At 47.4% G+C, this 15,878-nt stretch overlaps 1 protein-coding gene across 1 annotated transcript; it reads right to left on the bottom strand.

Annotated features, from left to right (window-relative positions):
- Positions 1 to 271: 271 nt before the first annotated feature.
- Positions 272 to 14,181, bottom strand: LOC310768115 (uncharacterized protein; the record flags this gene model as incomplete). Its single annotated transcript, XM_083625823.1, has 7 exons — positions 14,149 to 14,181; positions 10,219 to 10,722; positions 9,483 to 9,564; positions 8,776 to 8,858; positions 8,330 to 8,456; positions 4,104 to 6,024; positions 272 to 416 (listed from the first exon to the last, which is right to left on the bottom strand). Exons 2-7 carry the CDS (start codon positions 10,630 to 10,632, stop codon positions 272 to 274), a joined length of 2,772 nt encoding a protein of 923 aa, XP_083481949.1. The 5' UTR covers positions 10,633 to 10,722; positions 14,149 to 14,181.
- Between the last annotated feature and the right edge of the window lie 1,697 nt (positions 14,182 to 15,878).

Raw genomic sequence — 15,878 nt, 5'->3', positions numbered from 1 at the left:
GGAAAGGATTTGCTGAAACAATTAATAGAAGTGGAATACAAAAAGGGAGGCGAGAGGAAGTCGAGGAAACAAGGGAATGAAAGATAGAGTATGGAAAAGGTGCGATGTATGTTTTTAAATTGTTTTTGTTTTGTTTTATTTAGGGTTAGGGAGTGGGTTTAGTTTAGTTTAGTTTAATGTGTTTAGGTTGTGTTTTGTATTGTCTATGTATTGTATTGTATTGTTTTTTCTTTTTTGTCTTATTTTCTTTTCTTTTTCTTTTTTGTAATCTTTAAAAGTAATAAATATTATTTAAAAAATAATAATAAATCCCTCCGATCACACCCTTGGCATTGAAATGGTTTCTCCCCTGTAAAAATTCTCTGATGGGAAGTGAGATTGTTGCATTGACTGAAGCTCTTTCCACATTCCAGGCACTGATAGGGTTCCTGTGAGGAGAATCAGAACTTACAGGGTTAAACAGTTCTGTGTGGCATCTCACATTCTAAGGCGTGGTTAGGTTCACATACGGGAATCTTTCTTTGTGTGTGAGTTACTTTCGTTTTTGGCTGAGAGACAAGAGGATGTCCGCTCTCTCGCCCGGACTGATTTATGATGTTTTTCTTCTCATTAAAGACTGTTTGTGATTAGCAAGAAGCCTGCGTACAGTCTGATTTATTATACACACACAAGACACCTTTTCTGCTGCTACGGGACTCTGCTAAGAGCTGCAAAGAGAGCTCAAGTTTTACCTATCAGCACAGGCGTTCATCGGCACAGGGAGAAGCGTGCCGGGCGCCATTATATCTCAGCAGGTTATGGGCCCAGCCAAGCTATGGAAGCTGTTGCCACGTCGTGCCTGTGTGTGTGGGAGAAGCCGGCTGGAGCTCCTGCCTAACGTTTGAGGCAGCAAAGCTCACTGGGCAAGATGTCATCTTCAGGACCGGGTGCCAAGAGGAGCTGCTGGTTACGTGAGTAGGCTCAGCCCCGGGGGGAAAGATGGCAGATGGCCAGGAATCTTTCACTGTCCCTTTCGAGAAGTTAAATGGGAGCAACTGGGAAGAGTGGTCCAGGAAGTTGAAGGCCTAGTTGGTAGCCAAGGGTCTGTGGGAGGCGACCCAAGGGCCCCCACAGCACGCTCCAGCTCCCGGAGCTGCTGCAGCAGTTGTTGCAGCTGCCTATGCCTCACAGAGGAAGGACCAGAAAGCCCTAGGAGCTATCGTGCTCAGTTTGGAGGGCTCACAGCTACCTTTGGTGGAGGGTCTTGAGACTGCCCAGGAGGCCTACCAGGCACTAGAGAGAGTGCACCACAGTGCCCGGGCTGTTTGGCAGGAGCTGGAGAGGGTTTGCCGAAAAACCATAGCGGAAGCCAAAAGCCACGTCCCCAAGAGGCAGTACAGCCTCAGAGAGAGCTGCTGGCAAGGTTGGGGGGGCGCAGAGAAGACCAACGGCAAGTTTGAAAAGTTTTCCACTGGTCATTTGTGTGATGAGGAAGAACGCCATCTCAGAGAGAGCCGAGCTGGCTCAGGGTGCCCTGCCGGTAGCGGGGGGGGGGGGGGCAAGCCAGAAGGCACGGTTCAGGCTTTTTCCACTCGTCGTTGCTTTGTCTGTGGGTCTGTTGAACACCTGCGTCGGTCCTGTCCGAGGAGAGCCAGAGAGGCCGGGCAGGATGTCTCCAAGGTCGCTTCCCATGGCAGTCAGCCAAGTCCTCGTGGCAGCCAGCCAGGTTTCCATGGCAGCCAGTCTAGGAGAGGAGGCCAGTGTGGGAATGCGAAGAGAGGACGTGACAGAGGAAGTGAGAAGGACGGTTCTTATCACCTTGCTGCCTCCATGGCAACGTTGAAGGACAACTCCAGTGACGGCAGCATGCTGCGTTGGGTCATCGACTCAGGAGCCAGCCACATCTGATGCCATCTAGTGGCGAAATGTGGAACTGCAGGGCTGTTTCAACTGGGAGAACAGTCACTCTTGCTGATGGCACACAGAGACAATTATTTTTTTTATATATAAATTTTTTTATTGATTTTCCAACACATATTAAAAAAAACAAAACAATACAAGACAGTACATAGACAAACAAACATATAAACACGTATAATTTCTTAACCTCTTTTTCTTAAACCTTGTTTCAACGACTTCCCCATACCTCCCTTTTCTGCATCCCTGTTTTAAATTTTCCCAGCAACCCCTAATTTCAATACTTATAATACAATTTCTGTTCTTTTCCTCTTATCCAATTACTTGTCACTTTACTTACTTATAATTCACTTTCTTTAATCCTTTTTCTCTTACCCAATTATTTAATCCTTTTTCTCTTACCCAATTATTTGTCACTGCAATTCTGTTTTGCCTTACCCATGACATTTTAGCACTCATTAATTTTACAACAGTTCTTAAGATACACTTTAAATTTCTTCCAATCTTCTTCCACCGTCTCTTTCCCTTGGTCACGGATTCTGCCAGTCATCTCAGCCAGTCCCATATAGTCAATCACCTTTGTCTGCCATTCTTCCAGCGTGGGTAGCTCTTGTGTCTTCCAATACTTTGCTAAAAGAACTCTTGCTGCTGTTGTCGCATACATAAAAAACATCCTATCTTTCCTTGACACCAATTGGCCTACCATGCCCAGGAGAAAGGCCTCTGGTTTCTTCACGAAAGTGCATTTAAGCACCTTTTTCATTTCATTATAAATCATTTCCCAGAAAACCTTGATCCTTGGGCACGTCCACCAAAGGTGGTAGAAAGTACCTTCCGTTTCCTTACATTTCCAACATTTATTATTGGGCATATGGTAGATTTTTGCAAGCTTGACTGGGGTCATGTACCACCTGTAGATCATTTTCATAATGTTCTCTCTGAAGGCATTACATGCCGTAAACTTTATACCGGTGGTCCATAACTGTTCCCAGTCAGCAAACATAATGTTATGACCAATGTCTTGTGCCCATTTAATCATAGCTGATTTGACCGTCTCATCCTGTGTATGCCATTTCAACAGCAAGTTGTACATTCTTGACAGATTCTTAGTATTGGGTTCCAAAAGCTCTGTTTCTAATTTTGACCTCTCCACCTGGAAGCCAATTTTCCTGTCCTGGCACACAGAGACAATTAACCACCATTGGGAATGTGCTTGTTTCTTTTTTACAGGCAGAGCTGGAATCCTACGTTGTGCCAGGAATGAAGTGTTGTCTTTTATCTGTATCTGCTCTTGTAAAGGAGGGTTATAAGGTTTGCTTTGAAAATGATGTCTGTTCTATTTCCAGGGGTGGGAAACAACTGGTCAGTGTTGCATGTCAGAACAGGCTCCATGTTCTGGAGACACCTCTGGAGGGTAAGGGGGATGCTGAGACAGCACAGGCGCAGTGTGCTAACGTTCCCACACATGATTCGTGTACTCATTGTGGCACAGGAGAATGTCTCACAGCTGTTGGAAATATATCCAGAAGCTGCCACTGAGGGTTGCAAGATGAAGGCATGTGATACGTTCTTGGATTGTAGGGCTTGCAAAAGAGCAAAGGTAAAAAGGTGCAGTTATCCAAGATCGGAGAGGGTAACCACAAGGTCTTTTGAGCTTGTGCATACAGACCTTTGTGGACCCATGCCAGTGCCGAGTCTGGGAGGAGCCAGGTATGCGCTCACACTGACAGATGATTTTTCGAGAAACGGCTGGATCTTCTCGCTGAAACACAAAAGCGAGGCAGCACGCTGATCAAAGACAGGGTTGAAGCAGTGGAACTACAGTTTTCCACCAAGGTACAGAGCTTTCAGAGTGACCGAGGCGGAGAGTTCACCGGGTCTGCTCTGCAGAGTTTCTTCCGCCAGAAGGGGATACGTCACAGGTTGACGGTTGCTTTTTCTCCTCAGGGGAATGGTGTAGCGGAGTGCAGGAACAGAACGCTAGCAGAGGCAGCTGACGCTCTACTGTTTGACGCTGGTTTGCCTCAGCGCTTTTGGGCCGAAGCTTGCAAAGAGAGCTCAAGTTTTACATATCAGCACAGGCGTCCATCGGCACAGGGAGAAGCGTGCCGGGCACCATTATATCTCAGCAGTTCTCCCCTGTATGAATTCTTAGATGGGAAGTGAGTGTGGCACCATTAATGAATCTCTTTCAACATTCCAAGCACTGATACGGTTTCTCCCCTGTATGAATTCTTTGATGGGAAGTGAAACTGCGATTTTGACTGAAGCTCTCCACATTCCACACACTGATTGGGTTCCCCCCTGTATGAATCCTTTGATGGGAAGTGAGATGGGCCCTCTGACTGAAGCTCTTTCCACACTCTAAGCACTGATAGGGTTTCTCCCCTGTATGAATCCTTTGATGGGAAGTGAGATGGGCACTCCGACTGAAGCTCTTTCCACATTCCAAGCACTGATAGGGTTTTTCCCCTGTATGAATTCTTTGATGTGAAGTGAAACTGTGCTTTCTAATGAAGCTCTTTCCACATTCCACGCACTGATAGGGTTTTTCCCCTGTATGAATTCTTTGATGGGCAGTGAGATGGGAGCCCTGACTGAAGGTCTTTCCACATTCCATGCACTGATATGGTTGCTCCCCTGTATGAATTCTACGGTGGGCAGTGAGATTGTACCTGTGACTGAAGCTCTTTCCACATTCCACGCACTGAAAGGGTTTCTCCCCTGTATGAATTCTACGATGGGAAGTGAAACTACGGTTTTGACTGAAGCTCTTTCCACATTCCATGCACTGATAGGGTTTTTCCCCTGTATGAATTCTACGATGGGAAGTGAGATCGTGGCTGTGACTGAAGCTCTTTCCACATTCCATGCACTGATAGGGTTTTTCCCCTGTATGAATTCTACGATGGGAAGTGAGATTGTGGCTGTGACTGAATCTCTTTCCACACTCCAAACAGTGATATGGTTTCTCCCCTGTATGAATTCTACGATGGGAAGTGAGATTGTGGCTGTGACTGAAGCTCTTTCCACATTCCAAGCACTGATACGGTTTCTCCCCTGTATGAATTCTTTGATGGAACGTGAAACTGCGGTTTTGACTGAAGCTCTTTCCACATTCCACGCACCGATAGGGTTTCTCCCCTGTATGAATCCTTTGATGGGAAGTGAGATGGGCACTCTGATTGAAGCTTTTTCCACATTCCAAGCACTGATAGGGTTTCTCCCCTGTATGAATCCTTTGATGGGAAGTGAGCTTGGCCCTGTGACTGAAACTCTTTCCACATTCCACACACGGATAGGGTTTCTCCCCTGTATGAATCCTTTGATGGGAAGACAGCTTGGCCCTCTGATTGAAGCTCTTTCCACATTCCGAGCACTGATAGGGTTTCTCCCCTGTATGAATCCTTTGATGGGAAGTGAGATGGGCATTCCGATTGAAGATCTTTCCACATTCCAAGCACTGATAGGGTTTCTCCCCTGTATGAATTCTTTGATGGGCAGTGAGATGGGAGCCCTGACTGAAGCTTTTTCCACATTCCACACACTGATAGGGTTTCTCCCCAGTATGAATTCTCTGGTGGGCAGTGAGACTGTACCTTTGACTGAAGCTCTTTCCACATTCCAAGCACTGAAAGGGTTTCTCCCCTGTATGAATTCTTTGATGGGAGGTGAGAGAGGAGCTATCAGTGAAGCTCTTTCCACATTCCACGCACTGATAGGGTTTCTCTCCTTTATGAATTCTACGATGGGAAGTAAGATCGTGGCTGTGACTGAAGCTCTTTCCACACTCCAAGCAGTGATATGGTTTCTCCCCTGTATGAATTCTACGATGGGATGTGAGATTGTGCTTGTGACTGAAGCTCTTTCCACACTCCAAGCAGTGATAGGGTTTCTCCCCTGTATGAATTCTACGATGGGATGTGAGATGGGCACTCCGAGTGAAGTTCTTTCCACATTCCAAGCACTGATAGTGTTTCTTCTCAAGGGGATTTCTTTGATGGGAAGTGGATTGGGAGCTCTGACTGAAGCCCTCTCCGCAGTCTGAATCCGGATATGGCTCCTCCACTGTGTGGATTTCGTTGTGGTCTCCCTCGTTCATCATTTCCAATTCATCACCACCTGAAACTAAAAGGCAAACGGATTAGAGTCTCGGGAAGAAGTGCAGTCCCAAATTATGGAACAATGCTAATTAATGCTTGGGACAGGGGAAGAACTGAAGGGAGTTAGATGTTATAATGTTCCTTTTGTTCTGTAAAAATGTCTAGTTTCGTATACAAATCAAGTAGAATATTATGTTTTCTCTCTCTAGTTTTTAAAAGTACAGCTTAACCTGGTAACGTCATTTTGTTCAAATTTAAATATGGATCTGTACTATCTTCATAAATAAAATGTGCTTTTATTATTATTTAAAGGTGGCCAAAGCGGGAAAGTTCCCTGTCCAAAATGAAGATATACAGTGGTACCTCGGGTTACATACGCTTCAGGTTACAGACTCTGCTAACCCAGAAATAATGCTTCAGTTTAAGAACTTTGCTTCAGGATAAGAACAGAAATCATGCCCCGGCGGCGCGGTGGCAGCAGGAGACCCCATTAGGTAAAGTGGTGCTTCAGGTTAAAAACAGTTTCAAGTTAAGAACGGACCTCCAGAACGAATTAAGTATTTAACCCGAGGTACTACTGTATTCAATATGCCAAGTTGTTTAATATGCAGTAATAAATCTAAACAAATTGTAAGAGCTTGAGAAATATTTGGGAACATTGACTCTGGACTGACTTGGTCACAGTCAGCTACCTTGTGGTGGGCGATGTAAGAGTAGGGGAATGAACTTCTGTGTGCTGAAAAGCACATTTTGTATATTGAACAAATGTGTGTAGCAGCTGCCAAATTTAAATTTCTTTAGTGGCTAAAAATTTAATGATGATGTGCATCACCTTAAACCAATTTGGATGTTTTCTTAAATTCTCGACATCACAGAATGCAGCAGAAACTTGTCATATCAGTATTATTATTATTATTATTATTATTATTATTATTATTATTATTCAAGTTTCCTTACACTGGTATCTCAGGTTACATACGCGTCAGGTTACAGACTCCGCTAACCTAGAAATAGCACCTCAGGTTAAGAACTCTGCTTCAGGATGAGAACAGAAATTGTGCTCTGGCAGCGCAGCGGCAGCAGGAGACCCCATTAGCTAAAGTGGTGCTTCAGGTTAAGAACAGTTTCAGGTTAAGAACAGACCTCCAGAACGAATTAAGTTCTTAACCCGAAGTACCACTGTACTTAAATGTTACATGTCAGGGAACTGCCATCGGAGCCAAGAGTGGAGGTAAGGCTCCCCAACGATGTAGGAGAAGGGACCAGCAGGGAGAGAGAGAACACTTCCTTTGGGGAAGGAAATCGGCGTGACACCAGGAAGAAAGGGGAGCAGGGAAGGACTTCGGAGACATGGCTCCAAGACTCTTCCACAGAGGCCAGCGGGGAGAGCCCAGGACCTCCGCTGGCCACGCCCACTCTGCGCAGAAGACTTCCGCTCAGGGAAGCTAGGCGGAGACTTGGTGTCAAGGAGCTTTTATGTTGGAAGAAGTTCAGGAAACACCCACTGACGGATTCTGCCAGTGACTGACACAGCCACAGAGAAAGGGCTGTCCAGCCAGGGAAAGGTTTAGCCAGACAACGTTGCCTAGAGCAGCAGCCCCCTTACGCACGAGCAACCCCAATTCCCTTTACATTACATTATTGTGAGAAGTTACAGGGGACGAGGCAGGGGGCCTTCTCGGTAGGGGCACCCACCCTATGGAACGCCCTCCCATCAGATGTCAAGGAAATAACTATGCAACTTTTAGAGGACTTCTGAAGGCACCTCAGTATTGGGAAGTTTTTAATGTTTGATGTTTTATTATGTTTTTCTATTTGTTGGAAGTTGCCCAGAGTGGCTGGGGCCACCCAGTCAGATGGGCAGGGTAAAAATTATAAAATTATCATTATTGTTACTACAGGGTTCACTGCCTGAGATTCAAAAAGCCTGGCTCTGTTTTGGGATGGAGTTTGTTTAGTTCTGTCGTGGAATCTGTGCCATCTCCAATGTCAAGCGACTCTTTGGTCAACCAGAGAGAGACAGAAGCAAGAACAAAAGCAGGAAACTTGACTGAAGCTACTTCAACATCCCAAATAACTCTGAATCCTACATATAAGAAGGCCTGGGCAGTTCAGACAGCCTGATCATGGTTTTAAACGACAGAACTGGAGGAAGAATATTCACAGGGAAAACAATCAATAGCCATCCCTCCAAGGTTTGCTGTGGGAGTGTTAACATCCCAGGTGCTGTGGGTGGCGCTGTTGAGCCCCATCAAAATATCAGAGGTTCATCACATAGAGAGATGTCTTGAATTACAAAACAGATAGGATGATCCAATAGGGAGCCTTACCGAGAGAGTCCAAGATCCCACGATTCTCCTCCATGACTTCCTTATGGAGAGCTCTCTGGTCAGGATCCAGCAACGCCCACTCCTCATCAGTGAAATGGACAGCTACATCTTCAAAGCACACTGGACCCTAACAGAACAGGAAAAAGGCTGTCCTCTTAGAGAACATTCACTTGGCTCTGTTGTTTTCTACAGCGGCCAGACCCCTCTCTGCCTTCCTCATCCCTCTCTCCTGCTGCAGCTTCTGCCTCGGAGTCTGGGCTGCTCTCTGCCACAGACTCCCTCTGCTCCCTCAGCCCTCTTCCCTCTCCAGCTTCAGACCCCTCCTCCTCCTCCTCCTCCCAGTCGGCTCCCTCTTCTCTGGCTCCTCCCACCATTCCTCTGCATCCAACTGTGTCCAGCCAGTCTGCATCCCAGCAGTCCTTCCCCACAAGGCTCCTTCCCCCTACCTGATCTGGGTCCACAGCTGCTGCCTCCCCTCCACCACCATGAAAAGATGAAGGAGCAGGTCTTGGTGGCATCATTCCGTCACCTGGGAGAGACAAAGGTAAGTGGAAACCGTGAGTGCCTGCTTCTCTCAGAGGTGAAACAGTGCATCTCTAAGTACAGATGGGGCTTCGTCAAAGTCTCCCCTGCTAGCTTCCGGTTCCGCTCTGCCTTAATGGAGGCAGCGAGAGATAGTTGGCAATGGAAAAACAAGGATGACTGAGGGTAATTCTCCTTGCAAGTTGCCCCCAGGGACAGGGGGGATTGGGCTTCAATCCCAGTTTGTCTCGGTACCAGGTTCCGGCTCCGGCATGGATTGCGGGAGGCAGGGAGGCGCTGAGTGCAAAAGCCCTTTGTCTGCCGAAAACCCTCCTCCTCCGCCATTAAGAAGCAGAGGTTCTCGTGTTGATTAGAGCTCAATTTGGACTAATGTACAGGCGTTGCTGGAAGAGATAATAAACTGCGGAATTGAGCCAGCTGCAGTAAAAGTCTTCCCAGCTGAGTACATTTGGACATTTGTACCAATTTCATATAATAGTTGTGCAAAAATACATCTCTCCCCCCCTGAGCTCCAGGTGTCTTCCCCCAAAAGATGCAAAGAACTCACAGATTAGTTTCAAAACCAAGAGAATGTGACAAAACGGGGGAGAAAACACTCCTTCCTCCTTACCCAGAGGCCTCACTCTGGCGTCCAACGGAGTCTTCTCTGCCTCAGAAGAATCAAGACCCATTTCTGCCAAAAGATCCTTCCTCTGAAAGAGCAACAAGGATTCAAAACAGAGAATGGGGAGAAGGGTTAGAAAAGGAATGGCAGAGGCAAGCGCTTTCGGGGGACAGAGGTGAAAGCTGCTTCCTGCTTCTGCTAGACTGGTGTCTGGGGTTGGCTGCCAGGACCATGAAACATTGGTCCTCAAGGATCTTCACTGGCTCCCAGAACGTTTCCCAGCACAATTCAAAGTGTTGGTGCTGAACCTTAAAGCCCTAAACGGCCTCAAAGGCCCACTATACCCACAGGAGCGTCTCCATGAACTGAGGTCCAGTTCCGAGGGTCTTCTGCTGATTCCCTCCCTGTGGTAAGTGAAGTTACAGGGAACCAGGCAGAAGACCTTCTCCACAGTGGCACCCACCCTGGGGAATGCCTTCCCATCAGGTGATAAGGAGATAAGAAAATGCATAACTTTTAGAAGACATCTGATGTCTTCTTATGCTTTTATATGTGCTGGAAGGCACCCAGCCACATGGGTGTGGTATTAAGAAGAAGAAGAAGACGAAGAAGCAGAAGAAGAAGGAGAAGATCTGTTCCTAGATGCTTTCCAAAAAAGGATGGGCCATTAGGAAATGATTTGGGAATACTCTCCCTCCTCTTTGGAGCCCCTTGGGAATATCCAGAGGAAAGTCTCTCTCACCTGCTGCTCTGCCTGCTTCCTCTCCTCTGCCTGACTCAGGAGGAAACCTTCGGCCAGGGCCACCGCTTGGGAACTGGTCTCCGCTCCACATTCCCTCACCCAGATCTCCATCTCCAGAGGAAGGACAGCCAGGAACTGCTCCAAGATCACCAGGTCCAACATCTGAGCTTTCGTGTGCCTTTCTGGCTTCAGCCACTGATGGTCAAGGTGGTAGAATTGGCTGCAAACCTCTCGGGGTCCTTTGGCCTTGTGGGAGCAGAACTGCCTGAGCTGCTGGCTCTGCACCTCTGAGCAAGGGGTGTCCTCCTCACTTGGGTTCTTCTGCACGGAGTTTTCCCAGAATCCCCCACTGCTCCCCGTTTCCATGGCATGACCTCTTCCTGCTTCAGGGCCAGCTGAGTCTTGCTCATCCATCTGGGCTCTCCGGAAGTCTCCAAGAGACTGGAAGGAGCCCCTTGGTCCTCTGCCAAGTTCTGTGTGTCCTAATGCAAGCTGCAGCAAATCCTATGAATCAAACACATTCTTCTATTATAATATCAAAGCACAGCCAAGAGAGGAAGAATGTTCCCTGAGCAAGTGTAGGGAGAGAAGGAGGAGGAAGTCATAACTGTGAATGACAAGTGAGTCATTTGTATGAAGTGTAATTTGGAGCCAAGGCAACAGTGGGGGTCCCTCCCAACCCCACTTCATAGTCCAGAGCTTCACCCCAACCCAGCCATATCTGCTTGGGTGGCTTGGTGAGCAGCAGGGCCCATGTCTAGCTCCAGCCACCGTCCCTTGGGGACTTCTGATGGGACAGTGGCAAGGCCCTCTGGGTGGAACTGCCCTGGAAGACGCCTCGGAAACTGGACTTTCCATCAAATAAAGAATTAGGGAGGGAAAATGGCCAACATACAGAGATTTATGAATAGAGAGAGAAGGGAAGCTTCATGGTATTTCCCTCTTAATCTACTTCTCCCTCATAATAATGTCCCTCCTAATGTCCTTCTCCCTCACAATTATGTCCCTCTTAATATACTTCTCCCTCACAATTATGTCCCTCCTAATATACTTCTCCCTCATAATAATGTCCCTCCTAATATACTTCTCCCTCATAATAATGTCCCTCCTAATATACTTCTCCCTCACAATAATGTCCCTCCTAATATACTTCCCCCTCATAATAATGTCCCTCTTAATATACTTCTCCCTCACAATAATGTCCCTCCTAATATACTTCTCCCTCATGTCCCTCTTAATATACTTCTCCCTCATAATTATGTCCCTCCTAATATACTTCTCCCTCATAATAATGTCCCTCCTAATATACTTCTCCCTCATGTCCCTCTTAATATACTTCTCCCTCACAATAATGTCCCTCCTAATATACTTCTCCCTCATGTCCCTCTTAATATACTTCTCCCTCATGTCCCTCTTAATATACTTCTCCCTCATGTCCCTCTTAATATACTTCTCCCTCATAATTATGTCACTCTTAATATACTTCTCCCTCATAATAATGTCCCTCTTAATATACTTCTCCCTCGCAATTATGTCCCTCTTAATATACTTCTCCCTCATAATAATGTCCCTCCTAATATACTTCTCCCTCATAATAATGTCCCTCCTAATATACTTCCCCCTCACAATAATGTCCCTCCTAATATATTTCTCCCTCACAATTATGCCCCTCCTAATATACTTCTCCCTCACAATAATGTCCCTCCTAATGTCCTTCTCCCTCACAATAATGTCCCTCCTAATATACTTCTCCCTCACAATTATGTCCCTCTTAATATACTTCTCCCTCATAATAATGTCCCTCCTAATATACTTCTCCCTCACAATTATGTCCCTCCTAATATACTTCTCCCTCACAATTATGTCCCTCTTAATATACTTCTCCCTCATGTCCTAATATACTTCTCCCTCACAATAATGTCCCTCTTAATATACTTCTCCCTCACAATTATGTCCCTCTTAATATACTTCTCCCTCTTAATATACTTCTCCCTCTTAATATACTTCTCCCTCACAATAATGTCCCTCCTAATATACTTCTCCCTCGCAATTATGTCCCTCCTAATATACTTCTCCCTCACAATAATGTCCCTCTTAATATACTTCTCCCTCATAATAATGTCCCTCCTAATATACTTCTCCCTCATAATTATGTCCCTCCTAATATACTTCTCCCTCATAATAATGTCCCTCTTAATATACTTCTCCCTCATAATAATGTCCCTCCTAATATACTTCTCCCTCACAATAATGTCCCTCTTAATATACTTCTCCCTCATAATAATGTCCCTCCTAATATACTTCTCCCTCATAATTATGTCCCTCCTAATATACTTCTCCCTCATGTCCCTCTTAATATACTTCTCCCTCACAATAATGTCCCTCCTAATATACTTCTCCCTCATAATTATGTCCCTCCTAATATACTTCTCCCTCACAATAATGTCCCTCTTAATATACTTCTCCCTCACAATAATGTCCCTCTTAATATACTTCTCCCTCATAATTATGTCCCTCCTAATATACTTCTCCCTCATAATAATGTCCCTCCTAATATACTTCTCCCTCATAATTATGTCCCTCCTAATATACTTCTCCCTCACAATAATGTCCCTCTTAATATACTTCTCCCTCATAATAATGTCCCTCCTAATATACTTCTCCCTCATAATTATGTCCCTCCTAATATACTTCTCCCTCATAATAATGTCCCTCCTAATATACTTCTCCCTCATAATTATGTCCCTCCTAATATACTTCTCCCTCATAATAATGTCCCTCTTAATATACTTCTCCCTCATAATTATGTCCCTCCTAATATACTTCTCCCTCATAATAATGTCCCTCCTAATATACTTCTCCCTCACAATAATGTCCCTCTTAATATACTTCTCCCTCATAATTATGTCCCTCCTAATATACTTCTCCCTCACAATAATGTCCCTCTTAATATACTTCTCCCTCATAATAATGTCCCTCTTAATATACTTCTCCCTCATAATTATGTCCCTCCTAATATACTTCTCCCTCACAATAATGTCCCTCCTAATATACTTCTCCCTCATAATTATGTCCCTCCTAATATACTTCTCCCTCACAATAATGTCCCTCCTAATATACTTCTCCCTCATAATTATGTCCCTCCTAATATACTTCTCCCTCACAATAATGTCCCTCTTAATATACTTCTCCCTCGCAATTATGTCCCTCCTAATGTCCTTCTCCCTCGCAATTATGTCCCTCCTAATGTCCTTCTCCCTCATAATAATGTCCCTCTTAATATACTTCTCCCTCATAATAATGTCCCTCTTAATATACTTCTCCCTCACAATTATGCCCCTCCTAATGTCCTTCTCCCTCATAATAATGTCCCTCCTAATGTCCTTCTCCCTCATAATAATGTCCCTCCTAATATACTTCTCCCTCACAATAATGTCCCTCTTAATATACTTCTCCCTCATAATAATGTCCCTCCTAATATACTTCTCCCTCATAATAATGTCCCTCTTAATATACTTCTCCCTCATAATAATGTCCCTCCTAATGTCCTTCTCCCTCATAATAATGTCCCTCTTAATATACTTCTCCCTCATAATAATGTCCCTCTTAATATACTTCTCCCTCACAATTATGTCCCTCCTAATATACTTCTCCCTCACAATTATGTCCCTCTTAATATACTTCTCCCTCACAATTATGTCCCTCCTAATGTCCTTCTCCCTCACAATTATGTCCCTCCTAATGTCCTTCTCCCTCACAATTATGCCCCTCCTAATGTCCTTCTCCCTCCTAGCTGTCTTCCAGTCCCACCTCCCTGGCCAGGGGCCTGAGGTCCCTCTGGCTCCCTCCCGGACCCCCAGCCTCTCTTCCCTCCCCTTCCCGCCTCCCGGAGCAGGGAGTTCCCCAGGCTTCCCCCGAGAGGAGACCCACCAGAGCCCGGCAGGCGAGGGCGATGCCGGAAGGGACGTCAGAGGGACGTCAGAGGGGGAGCGGCCCGCCTTCCTTTCCTGTCCTCTCTAGGAAGCCAGCTCGGCGCCCCTTAACCCTTCTCTCTCCCGCGGAGCCGTCAGGGGCGTCGCGCAGGCGCAGAGCTGCTCCCTCGGAGGGGAAGAGGCCGCCCAATGGGGGAGAGGAGGGGCGCCGGACTGGGCGCGTGTGCGTGGGAAGGGGGAACCCGTGTCCCGGAGGAGGAGCCCCTCTCTCTGCCTGGGGGGAGCGGGGAGCCTTCCAGGGGGGTCTTGGGGGGGCCAGGTGGGGGACCCGGGGCTCCTGGGGGGCAGAGAGCCCTGTCCCAGCAAGAGGGGGGCCTGGGAGGGTGCGGGGAGGGGGGGCGCCTGGCGCGTGTGCGTGGGAAGGGGGAACCCGTGTCCCGGAGGAGGAGCCCCTCTCTCTGCCTGGGGGGACCCGGGGTGTCTCTCTTGGGGGCTCCTGGGGGGCAGAGAGCCCTGTCCCAGCAAGAGGGGGGCCTGGGAGGGCGAGGGGAGGGGGGGCACCTGGCGCGTGTGCGTGGGAAGGGGGAACCCGTGTCCCGGAGGAGGAGCCCCTCTCTCTGCCTGGGGGGACCCGGGGTGTCTCTCTTGGGGGCTCCTGGGGGGCAGAGAGCCCTGTCCCAGCAAGAGGGGGGCCTGGGAGGGTGCGGGGCCCCCGGGCCGAGGGGAGGGGGGCGCCTGGCGCGTGTGCGTGGGAAGGGGGAACCCGTGTCCCGGAGGAGGAGCCCCTCTCTCTGCCTGGGGCTGGGCGGGGGAGAGGGGGGTCTTTGGGGGGGCCAGGTGGGGGACCCGGGGTGGGTCTCTCTTGGGGGCTCCTGGGGGGCTGCGGGGCAGAGAGCCCTGTCCCAGCAAGAGGGGGTCCCGGGGGGGCTGGAGGGGGGAGACATTGCCAGACATGGCGGGGGGGGGCCACTCTGTGTTGTCCCATCTGCTGCTTTGTGTCTGTATTTCAGCCATCAATATCCCATGTTCTTCTCTGTTAGCTGCTGCTTTGTGTCTGTATTTCAGCCATAAATGTATGTTCTTGGTGAAGTCACATTGGAAGCAACACAGGAGCAGCCAAGGGGGTTTTCCTAGGAAGCCTTTTATTCCCCCTCCGGTGACATTGTGTGTTCTTATACCCCCAAAATTCCTGCATTCAGTAAGTGTTAGAATTTGGCTTGGACTTGGGTTGCCAGACCTGTGTTTATTACACTGTGTGCTAGACACTTCCAATCCTCTGGAATCAGCATGTCTTCAAAGCTCCTTCAACCAGACAAGTTTGCCATGAAGTGAGAGGCTGGGGTCATGGGCTGTTCAGAGAACAAAGGGTGAGAGGGCCCTCTTCTTCCACAGGTGAAGGAAGGTGAGCTGCAGAGCTTAGGAGTTATGGGATGGAGAAGCAGCAGGCAGAGCAGGATGTTTGAGGTTTGTTTGAATCCAGAGCTGCAGCTCTGGGAGAAACAAGAACCTCTAGGAGTGTCAGTGCTGTAAAGCCCACCATCTCCATGCTCAGGTTGCAGATACATGTCAATAAACCAGATATCATGAAGACACCAGTGACTTCTCTGTGCCTCATTCCAAAAGGAAACACGAACCTTAAATCCTTGGAGAGATTGGGATGGATGCAACAACAGAGAGAGAGAGAGAGAGAGAGAGAGAGAGAGTTGTTCATTTGCTGAATTGGATTGT

Source organism: Podarcis filfolensis (assembly GCF_964270895.1).
Source record: "Podarcis filfolensis genome assembly, chromosome: 8".
Classification (NCBI taxonomy): domain Eukaryota; kingdom Metazoa; phylum Chordata; class Lepidosauria; order Squamata; family Lacertidae; genus Podarcis; species Podarcis filfolensis.
This window is presented reverse-complemented; position numbering and strand designations above follow the sequence as displayed.